This window comes from Haliotis cracherodii, unplaced genomic scaffold (genome assembly GCF_022045235.1).
Source record: "Haliotis cracherodii isolate W230 unplaced genomic scaffold, xgHalCrac1.p SCAF_5, whole genome shotgun sequence".
Classification (NCBI taxonomy): domain Eukaryota; kingdom Metazoa; phylum Mollusca; class Gastropoda; order Lepetellida; family Haliotidae; genus Haliotis; species Haliotis cracherodii.
In genome coordinates, this window is record NW_027266308.1 from 51,738,905 (window position 1) to 51,751,272 (window position 12,368).

The window sequence follows — 12,368 nt, forward strand, 5'->3', positions numbered from 1 at the left end:
TAACCAGCAGAAATGTTTAACTGCATGACAGTCAGGTCGTCTTTGAGTGGTCCGCCAAGTCCCCTGACATGTCCCAATAGAGTTTGTGTGGGATGTTATTGGGTGGAGAGTGTACGCCAGAGACCCAGCACCCGCCAACATGGCACAACATGGCCTAACTTGGGGTGAGTATTCAGCTAAAATGGAAGGCAATACCAAGGGCAACCATACACAAGTTCATCAACAGTATGCCACCAGGGTGTCATGCATGTATCGTCCAACACGGTGGACACACCATATATTGATCTACATGCCTGAAACTAATTTTACAGACACCTTCACTATCATGTCCCTTATTTTTTGTCTGTAGCATATATGACCTGTATTTTCTGTAATGAATCTACTTCCAGTATAGAAAATATGGAGGCTCTCAAGGTGCCAGTGATCTGAAGGGGCACCTGCTTTCTGTGCTATTTTTAGCATTGTGTGTAGTTTATTCTTTTTATTGCACCAAGCTGATAATCGCCTAAATACATTAAGTTTGACATAAGCCAGAAATGTGAAACCTATCTGTGAAAAAGGAAAAACACCATTTTATAGACTTGTTTAATACAGATGATGTTGCATAGTTGGGGCTTTATGCAACAAACCTCTTTGTCAGCAGTAACAGCCTTTAGTCGTTATTACACAAAGATGCCATATACAAATTTGTAACATTGTTATCTTCTATGTTACTCTGGAAGTTTTTAGTCAATGCTTGATGATGCCCTTTATTTGACTCAGATGTCTTACCTGCTAGGAGGTCCTTGAGAGGAAAACCTTTCGTTGCCAAATGATCTTTACTGGACTGCTTCACATCAAATATGAGGAGGTCCTCACTAGATACACCATGCCCTCGATCAACCTGCAGCATGTGACAAAAAGGGGTCAGGTGTATTTAAAGTTCATAGATCAAACTATACTATATATAAAACTATACTTGTTTGTAAGAAAGTGAGAACTGATTGTCTTTTAACTTCTGGGACAGACCACTGCCAACATTTTGATAAATGAATCGAATATGCCCTGTAAGTCAAGCCCAATCAAGTACACATATATGTATGTGCATAAGGATTGGTAATGTTGCTTGCATGATTTTTTTAATACAAACATTCGTGAATGAGTAAGTTAATTTAGTTTATTTCTTGACAAAAATGCATAAAAGAAGTTCCATACATAGAAGCGTCGGATCATACGTTTTCGGACAGCTTTGATTATCTCAATTACTCGCGCTATAACATGGGTTGTGGTGTCACCCAGACATTGAAAATACTGGCATGATGACCTGTTTTTAAGATAAAGTCGTCTTTTGTAAGTGAGTGAGATGTTTTACAGTTGTTCTTGTGATTAACAAGAAAATTAAAAATGTTTCTTAAGCGTCGTAACACAGGGATACAGCCTGCTATATTGACAAAGGCAGTACGAGGTGTCCCTGCTGGTATAGGCGTGTTCCTTACCTCGAATGTCAGGTTGATGTCTGGGTGGGAGGACCTGATCATGGGGGACTTGGCGATCACGCGGGTGTTGGAGAACAGCTTGAGGCGACTACTGCGGCTTTGGCTACAACAGACCACTAGAACATCAGCACACAGTACTGGAGACATTAGTGTCACAATTAAATCTCACAAGTGGATTTGTTTCTTTGACTAATGTTTATTTTTCTAGTCTAATTTATTTATTAATTATAAAAGAACAGAGATGTACACTAGATATTGAAGCGTTTTTACATCAACGTATATAATCAACTTTTTATATTACCTAAATGTCATCACTACTAAACTGACCACACTTTGTCTGCCTGTGCGTGTCACATGACAGTGCAGTACTGTGTGGCTTCTGTTTCTGAATTTCCATACCATTTCTATCATAATATTAATAAATAAGGGTGTGAGGTATTATCGGTATATCAGTAAATTGAGGTACACAATATAATTATATCATGCTCAATATGTCGGGTGATTTCAAACAGTGATTTTTATCATGTGTTTAATGTTACCTACATCTTGTTTTGTTCAATTTATGAACTTCAATTCATACACTGGTGTTTCAAATTGCTTCTGAATTCAAAATTTAGAATTATACAATATATTGCGATATATGTATTGCAATACAGCCTTGTGCATCGCATTATATTGTGCAACACTTTAAACCTCCAATAACCATCCCTATTAAAAATAACATAGAAACTTTTATGCATTTTCCAGCAAAACTGGCACAATAATAGTCATGAAAATTCACAATGCCACACTTTAAGTAGTGATGAAAATTAAGAATGAAAGTCAAATGGTCCTTGTCATGTCACAGACTCAAACACAGGAGTAAACGAAAAAGATGCCAAGATCAATCATATTTTGGAACACTGCTGAGGTTTAGTAACATAGAAAGTAATAGGGTGTCATGGCTTGCTTTTTGAAGTGTAACTCATGGTGTTGAACTTCCAGGGTTTCAGGGGATACAGGTGGCCCAGCTGTCTAACTAGCTGTGCAGAGTTGTGTCCCTTGGACATGCCAGAAACATGCCAGCGGGTTTGACAAGGTGGTAAACGTCTGAGACCTGCATCACTTCAGGCTTTCCTCCCACATGAAGCTGACACAGCAAGATATAACTGGAATACTGTTTAAAGCAGTGTTAAACCCAACTCTCCCACCCTCGTACTCCAGGTTTCAAGGTTAGTTTGTTTAGTGTTATACTCACTGTTCCAGCCTGACTTTGCAGTAGAAGTCTCCGTCCACCCTGTCCAGTCCTCGGGCCTGCATCACCCTCCCCTTGACACTGTACAGCTTATCTCCACAAATAGAACTGTCTGGAAACAAGAAACACAACAGAAATCTCACAACAGGAACCTGACACAAGCTGTAACAGGCAGCAGTCAAAGCCCAGCAAGAAGGAGCTAGTTTAGAAGTTCAGTATATTAGTTCATATCTTTATAAAGATAAATCATTACAAAGATGTTTTAACAGCTTTACTTTCTCTGAAGCAACAAAGCTTTGACTTCTTGTTGCACCCCACCTAACAACAATCACTTGTCCCTTAAGTCTACAAATATTCGGCAAATATATCATATTCATTATGATTATGTGAAAGTTTTACAAATATCCAGTTTGATTCTGTCTCTCGGTGTATCTTCTCTTGAGTTAGAACTGTAACTACTTCTAACTATGGCATGCTGGTTTAATGGATGCAATGTCAGTGTTTGTTTATTTAATACAGTGATGAAATTATTTATATACATAGGAGTGAATCATGCACATTTCTACACTAAGTATATACTATCGTTTGTACATATTGACAAAATAATGCCAAGAATATCAAACATTAATGTATAAATAAATCGAAGTCCAAATATAACTAACTTAAAGCAAAGAGTACAAGGGATTCCTTAAATTCTAATGTATTAATTAATAAATTCAAAATTATGCTATTTTCCTACCAACTCTTTCAACTCATTCAAGAGAATGTCCATACAGGCGCTACTGAGTTGTTTTGTCTAACGTGTCTACAAACTGACTTTCCCTGAATGGAGTTGAAATTCATTTATGTATGTCAAACACCAATTTATGTGACCTTTGACACATTTTATATCAACCAGTTTGGCAGGTTGTGTCATGTTGACATTGTGTGTCTGACCCCAATCCAGATTTGTTAATTATCCATCAAAACATGCTGGTGGTCATCATCAGAAACTATTAATTGAGGGATGGGATGCATATTGTATGCTGTGAAATTTTTATTGGTTTCAACCAGTTTGAGAAAATGTGAAATTTGAGTAAACCTGAGCAAACCCAGCCCCATACAGGACTCCACCTCTGGGATCATAGTGAGTGAGTGGGTGAGTATGGTTTTACGCCACTTTTAGCAATATTCCAGCAATATCACGGCGGGCGACACCAGAAATGGGCTTCACACATTGTACCCATGTCAGGAATCGAACCCGGGTCTTTGGCATGACGAGCGAACGCTTTAACCACTAGACTACCCGACCGCCCCTCTGGGATCATAGCACTCAATGGTAGCGACAGCAAGGTAGAAGCTTCATGACAGACACACTAGCAACATGGCCTACGTGACAACTGTATATTTCACATACCGTAATCGGTGTTACTAACATGCCTCCATTAACAACTGCCCCTGCTGCCACTACACTACACGCTCCCTCTCATCTCTGTTCACATAATAAAAATAATATTTGTTTGTTGTTTAACTCTGCACTCAGTAATATTCCAGATATGTGATTGTGGTCTGTAAATAATCAAGTCTGGGCCAGACAATCTAGTCATTGATATCACGAGCATTGGTCAATGCAATTGGGATACGATGACATGCATCAACCAAGTCAGCAATCTGACCACCCGATCCTGCTGAATATAATAACTGTCTGTGTCTTGTTCATACAGATAGCAGGTAATCTGATGCTTCCACTGCTACTTACCCATTAGAATTGATACATACAAGTAATTTCAAACTTAATCTGTATTTTAATCAAATGGATTTCAAAACCAGACTATTGTCAACAAGGTTACATTTACAGCTGCAACACATGCCCTTACACCGGCTACAGATATACATGGTACGTGACAGGACAGAAAATGATGGAGAGAGAGGACAATATGTTCGACAGCAAGAGATGAGGTTCTGCAGCTCACCTGCCAATGTGGTTTACACACTGGCTACATTTCACCAGATATTTCCCCTCATCTTATTTCTCGGACCTCTCCTCACAGTGATTATGATTAGACATAAAAATATCTTAACCCTCTGTTTACATATTTTTGTTGAAAGGCTAATCGTATATATGCATATAAAATAATATGAAAAATCTGTGATCTGCATTCAATATGCATCCAAATCATCATCCTGTGATACTTGGTTTATTTATATGACAGAACAGACCAGGAATAACATGAAAAGTCAGCTATTTTCACTGATGTATGCATCTTCATTTATTTTGACATATTTGATTTATATGTCATGTATTTAGATACATGACAGAACAGACTCTAAAACTCACAAATGTACTAGTCCTAACTGTGACAAATTCATGCCTTTTCAAGGTATTTTAAGACATGTTAAGGTCTTGTCAAGTCCTGACTTTCAAAATTAAGGTCTGTTCAAGCCTGTGTGACCTTAATAGAACCCAGTACGTCAGCAGGACGAGGGGACACTTTAACCACCAGGCTAACCTATTGCCTGATAAGTTAGCAGAGGCCCATACATTTTTTAGCCAATATCCTGTTGTGATCATGGGGACTGGATACCTTATCGGATATCAAGGATTACATCACAGACTGTCTGTGTTACAACAAGTCATGCTACAACAGAGGACAACACGCCTTGACAAAAGCTCACCAGGGCTCTTCCGCCCCAGTGAATTATTCAAAGGAAGTTGACAAAAGCTCAGAAAATGGAAGAATTCGTAATTGTGAATTTAGATATGACTGTATATGATATAGTTCAGGGATAGACCTTGGATATAGCGTAGTTTGATTGCCATGCCACAACACTTCAAAGACTTCACACAAACACATAGCAAACACTAGTTAACTTTATCACACATTTGCCAGTCAAGGGTTGTTTGAAAAGGGGACTTATTTCTCCAATTATCATATGAACAATTAAACAAAATGTTAAGTTGATATTACACAATGTAAAACTATATTTGAATAGATATAAATATCAGAAAAAAATATATCAGAGAACTAATTGGTCATCTATAGTAGCGTGCAAAGAGGATGATGTAAGAATACAAAAAATGAAACCAAAGCTATAATGTCAAATTAACAGCAAAATGAAATACATAAAGGTAGAACAATGTCTGAGAATGATAAGTATTGTGGTTAATATGTCTAAAATGTTTCCTAAGCCTATAACAAAATATATCAATTGTCAAAGGAGACAACCCTTGCTTGGCAATAAGAGTTTAGATAATCTCATTAGAATCAGATCTAAGTGCTTGCTAACACAACATAAAGATCTGAGGACATCCCATAACAGGTCATGTCAGAACGACCTTTTGTGACTGAACAATGACAAGACTAACTACACGTCTACATTAGCCAATCAGAAACCAGCTTTCTCAAACTTAATGGCATTAGTTTCAAACTAGTGACTTCCTTCCCAGACTACACTTTGAAAAATTTGACAAAGTTCGAAAAATGAACAAATGAAATTCTAGAACGTCAAATAGACAACCAAGATTGTATGGCTGTACTTCCCACTGGCTATGGAAAGTCTCCTTTGTTTCCAACGTTTATATCATTGAAGCAAGAAAGAGACGATGATTTTGACGGAATCAATCATACAGCCAGTAACTGTCATTCGGAATAACCCATGTTAAAACCTTTCAAGGCTGCATAATCAGAAAACACATTCCGATTGTCACTTTCCCTATCTGGTAAGCATTGCTGTGATTGGTAGGATGTAAGGTCGTTCTGACCTAACTTATAACAGGACATCCTAAGATTTTCGTTTAGCGGTAGCGAGCACTAAGATCAGATTTTACTGAGACTGAGGATTTAGCTAGAGGCAGAGGACAGTGGACAGTCCAAGACAGCTTACCAAGGGTGGTGTCATGAGCTGACGATGCTAAATAACGGAAAACACGCAAAATAATGAACTGTGATAGGATGAGAGATGGCAGATAATTGTCATGGCCATCGGATAGGTGAAGAGGGAAATCAGAAAACTATGCACATCATAGAAAACACATATAGACTTGATGATAATCGTTTTCATGTTAACAGTTGTTAGGCTAATACTACCATGGGAAATTGTTTTGTTCAAAGAGAAAGAATTCTTTATTCCTAAAAAGATGAAGATCTATGTTGGTGATATCAGCTTTTCCTGTGAAAGATGTGCATAGTGACCAAGCTGTGGCAGCCATATTGTAACATGATGCTGCCAAACTATATATCTGTACAAAGCAACATGTCATGATCTGCATTCAGCGGAGGCGATGCTGTCATTACTGACGATGTTACTTACTGAGGGACACATTGTCTCCTGGTGACTTCGGTAGCACAGCTAAAGAGTTGATGCTGTTAAACATAAACATATAAGCACTTTTCAAGAATTCAACACAGCATAGCACCAAGCTATATGTATTCATAGGTTCACAACAAATCAGATGACTAACATGTCAAATCATAGCAGTATGACACAAAAGCAAAATGACTGTCACAGAGATTTTGAAACTTGTCCTAACTATCTTACTAACATTGAACTCAATGTAGCTGGAAAGGTAAGCAGTAATGTAAACTGACATAATATTTCATTGTCTTCTTCATTATAAATAGAAGTAGATAGAAATACAGTAGGATACTATTTCCAGTACAACTGTTTATGGATAGTTGACAGTAAAGAGGACTTCTGTTGAAAACCGGAAGCTTTCATAGTGTGATGACAGTCAAAATACAGGATTAATGGCAGTGATGTCATAGAGGTAGAATATTCGCAAGAATTATACATGATATAATATACTTTACCAAAAATTACTGAGAATATTCCAACACAATAAAGGAAATGATTTACAAATTCTAAGTTTGATTCTTGTATCTCTACTGAATCTGAAATAATTGAAACAATTTGATAAGACTATTATTAAACTGAAGTAACATATGAAAGTTAAGAAAATTTGCAAACTGCCTCTTCACAATCACTATAGAAAAACATATCACACTGCTTGAATTTGAAAATGCACCTCGATATCAAACATCATCAAATCTCTGCTGTGAAAGTCATTGTATTAGTGAATGACCTTCAAAGTGACCTTGACATTTGACACAACCATGCTATATGACAGGTATTCAGTTAATCATTACAATTATTACAGCGGGCTGCTTAATTATAGCCTATTTTCGCCACATCATACTAAATACCTGAAACCATATTCCAATTTAAGCAGACCCCCTCAACCATGAACACTCACGACTCAGACGGCCTCATTCCCGGAGGCTGTAATGTCAGACTGTCTTTGCGGTACATGTTGAAGCTCTGGGTCCCACGGCGCCCCTGCAGTCGGTTGCTGTTAGTGCTGTTGGTTAGGTCGGAGTTGGACCTCCGTATCTGTGCAGCTGGCATTGTGGCCGACAGTCGTTTGATGGGTCCCTGCTGTGGAGAGGAGGCCATCAGGGTGTTGGAGGGGAGGTGGACCGAGTTGAGGTATGTGTCATCCACCACCATGTCTGGTAGCACTGGCTGTGGACACAGTAGTCAATATTAGGGACACAGTTCAAGGATTTATCTACACCTACTTAGATGCCGATATGCGGCCCCAAGTCTGAAGCAAATGTCAGTTAAAATTCCTAAATTGGAATAAATATACTTCCCAATTCATGCTATTATAGTAACGTTTTTGTATATGACTTGTAGTTACTGACAACAGGATTTATTGTTTTTGTTTACATCATTAAATTGAATGAAATGTTAAAATACAATGCCAAATTGCTTTGAACATAGAAAAATCAAACATATTAATTCAATGTGCCATTTTAATGAGACAGTGTAACATGAAATTGGTAACCCATATTGTGACTGGCAATACGTCTTCAATTAAGTCATACATTTCCCTCCCTTCTCCTTCTCTCCTCCCCCCCCCCCCGCAAAAAAACAACAAAAAACAAACAAAAACAACAACAAAAAACAAAAAACAACAACAACAATTACTTCATAATCAGGCAGTAAGGATAAAAAACATTTTCAAACAATGCTATATCATGATCATTCTCTTCAACATTTAATCATTTTTTTCCCGTAAAATAAGCAAAAGATATTTTGGGTTACATTATCCTAATCACCAATGTTACAGCAATTCAAATAGAAGTTAAACACTCACTACATCTTATTTAGCCCAGGTTTGTTGGTTGTTTAACAATTGCATCAACAATATTCTACCCATATTCCATCAGTCTGAAAATAATCAAGTGTGGGCCAGACAAACCAGTGATTGATAATACTATGAGCAACATCCACAGCATGGTATGATGACAAGCAATCTACTTTACCAAGTCTCACCGACTGATCGATTTCATCACCTTATACAACCAGCATAGGTTGCTGGTGACCTATCCTTATCTGGAATGCCTATGGAGTTCAGGAAATATACCAACATAATATTGGTTATACAAGTATAGCATAAAACAATAAAGTTATAACACAAAGTCATCAATTCATAAACTAACAGTATCCAATGAAAAAGAAGCACACAAGGTAAATGTCAAAACACCAATACTACACAAGAGTGTCCGAGTCAGCACTTTTACCTTGACAGGAGACTCAGGAGGAGAGTCAAACACATCATTCTTTAATGAGTCGGTTGTGTCTTTGTTCTTCTGTGCAGGGAAACAAGCAAGGCATCATGGGAAACAGCAACAAAAAACAACATGGCTGCCAAATCATCACACACACCTATACTACTGCCCTAACACCTCCCAATTACATCATCACTACCCTTTGGGGTAGACGTACAAAATACGACTCAGCCACAACAAACTAAAGCGTGATATTTTGCACGACAACTAGTACACTTAATTTTCTACTTGTCTCAAATTGGAAGTACACAGACACTAGTCCTCTAGTAATTACTCTGTGTTTTGTATGAGTTCAAAAAATGGGAGTGAAATGCTGGTAATGAAGTAGTTTAGAAGCCATGTTTGGAAGCAGCACAATAAAAACGTAAATAAAATACACATATCTAGAACAAAACTACAACTTAACATGCAGGCACATACCGAATGCGACATAATAAATGCCCAGGGCATTCTCAAATTAGAAATAGGGTTGCTTATTAGAATATCATTTTGGTGGAAAAAAAGAAAAGAATTGAGATCGTAAATTTCGTGGTTTTGTGAACGCAGAAACAATCGCTCAGAGTATTTTAAACCTTTAGATGTATATGTCTCTTACAAATAATACAATGTGCATGCTTGCACTTATTAACTTACATATCTACATATTAGTGAAACGCAACTCTACAGTAACAATGAGTAAAAATGATCGTCGACGCCCACTGTTCTAAACAGGAAGTAACGGTAATCAGCAGGTAAAGTTGAAAAATAGACTATAAACATCTGCTTAGTGTTTGTGATTTTCAAATATTACTTACCTATATTTTTCAGTGATAATGATGACGGATTTAAAGTTTATAACCACTTCTTTGTTTCAGCGACTCATTTGTAATATTAACTTAAATATTTTTTGTCAAAACGTGTTGTGTCGGCTATGATGCTGGCCATGACAGGTCACCAGTTCAACAATTGATATATCTAGCTTTGTGAATGAAAATACTAAAACCACCTACCTGAGAATAATTCATAAACATTTTCAAATATCCTTAAAAGTACATCTAGTTTTTAATTAATCATTGTTTTCAGAAGTGACACAACTTTGCATAACAGCACTGCCAATTTGCATATCACATGACCAAACTTTTCTCTCGTTTTTAAACAAATCAGAACAGACTGACACTTTACATATTGTTTTGCATAATTATTTGCCACTCATATCGCTACCTCTCTGTCTTTGATGACAGCACGTGTAGTACTTAAATCAAAACTATACAAATGGAAATAGTTTTTCACATTTTGAGATGTTTTCTCAATGAAAGTTAACCATGACAAATGGAATGGGGTTAACGAAAGTTGTAAGTAGCATAGGGACACCATTTCACCAAAGTTATAATGTAAACATTATTGAATGAAATTTTGAATAAAAATTAATAAAAAAGATTACAAACATAAGTCCAGATATACAATGAACACTCAGACAGTGGAACAAAAGGGTTAACCTGCTTAATTAAATACAGATTTGTTGATTTTCTATTTACGATGATGGAACATGACAGTCATAGTTTATATATACGCCAGCCTGAAATGATAGTATAAGAAGTCTGTGCGTATTATTTACGAGAGATATCTTTTTCCAAAAATTAATTGCCCTTAATTAAGGGTGCGTGTAACACACGAGTGCGTACTATACACAAATAAATACATTTTGTGTACATTTATCAATCTGAAGGGGCACTTATTTGGATTGTTCACTTGCCCAAAAATTAGCAAATATTTGCTGAGAGTGCCTTTTAGAGTGGGGCGTTTATTACGTCGAATACGGTGTATCAGAAGTCATAAACTGTAAACAAGGATTGTGTAACATGATAAAAATATTCATTATCAAAAATCTACATTCAAGCAGCAAAAAAAGGGTTCATTGTTTGAAAATGAAACTTAACAGGCAATACATTATCTGAAATCTTTAATGGAAATGAACACATTTCCTGGCAAGGTGATCACTGGTACTTTGTAAGAACTCATTCCAAATACAGTGATTCTACATGAATCATCTAAGTCAGTGTCAACTCAGTTTATTGCCTATTACAGTGATTGACCGATTGGACTATCATTCTAGGTACGATGTATTTAAAGCAATCAAAACAAACAAAGCTTGTCAGTGTAGATAATTTTCATTGTGTTACAATTGCAGACAGAAATTGCTTAGTCCTAACTGTTGATCATGTCCGGTCAAAATTTAAGAATGTCCGGACAATACTCTTTAAAATGTCCGGACAGAAAAATTTAAATGTCCGGTAAGCAATATTTTAAACCGGACATTTGAGATTCCCAATAGGACATGTCCGGCGCATATGACGGTTTCCGGACCCCTGCATCTAACTGATTAGGATAGTTCAGGATAGTGCAAAATAGGTACCACTCCTCAGAGAAATCTCAACTCTTGGGCTCCGTTCCACAAAGTGACTGCAGCACCATGACTGTCATAAAGCTATGTTAAAGTATGGGAGTTACGATCATCCTAGCGCTACATTCACGTTGAGGAACAGGGTCCAGACTACTACTTGTACACCATGTTCCTACTTGTTCCTCAGAAACTACCACCCTCCAGCACTACACTGTACAACATACATAGCATGCAGACCAACCAAACAACTGGCAAATAGGTGTCTCCTTACAACATACCATATTATCTTTGCAGGTGACCTGACATTTCAGCTGTAGCTTCCCGCTCTTCGTCCTCTGTAGAGGGAACCAGTCTGCAGTGCCCTGAGGTGGTCAGACAGAAAATAAGTTGTTGAGAATCCAACCCATGAGAATACATACGAAGAAAGGAGTTGTCAGGAAGATACCATCATCTACAGTGGCATGTAAAGTACATGTAATCCAGGTGTGAATTAACAATTGTATTGCAGTTTCATACACATACAATGAGAAATTGTGTAATCATTAAACTTGAACTTTATTGCTGCAATTACTACTTTGATTTGATATCCTTAAATCACTAGGTGCAATATCAGACATATACAGTAAACTATGGTTAATACGAACTAAAAGGAACTCCAATTTTAG

General features: G+C 37.1%; 1 protein-coding gene across 3 annotated transcripts in view; it reads right to left on the reverse strand.

Annotated features, from left to right (window-relative positions):
- The window catches only part of LOC139444212 (uncharacterized), a 73,268-nt gene that overhangs the window by 5,374 nt on the left and 55,526 nt on the right, over positions 1–12,368 (reverse strand). The window contains exons 21-28 of one of the 3 annotated variants that reach the window (XM_071225123.1): positions 11,982–12,065; positions 9,276–9,344; positions 7,943–8,211; positions 7,000–7,052; positions 6,574–6,600; positions 2,713–2,821; positions 1,476–1,578; positions 772–883 (exon numbers count right to left, since the gene is read on the reverse strand). In XM_071225123.1, the coding sequence (XP_071081224.1) occupies positions 772–883; positions 1,476–1,578; positions 2,713–2,821; positions 6,574–6,600; positions 7,000–7,052; positions 7,943–8,211; positions 9,276–9,344; positions 11,982–12,065 (826 nt within the window). The remainder of the gene's footprint in view (positions 1–771; positions 884–1,475; positions 1,579–2,712; positions 2,822–6,573; positions 6,601–6,999; positions 7,053–7,942; positions 8,212–9,275; positions 9,345–11,981; positions 12,066–12,368) is intronic. The other 2 variants (XM_071225125.1, XM_071225124.1) reach the window with 2 other exon arrangements.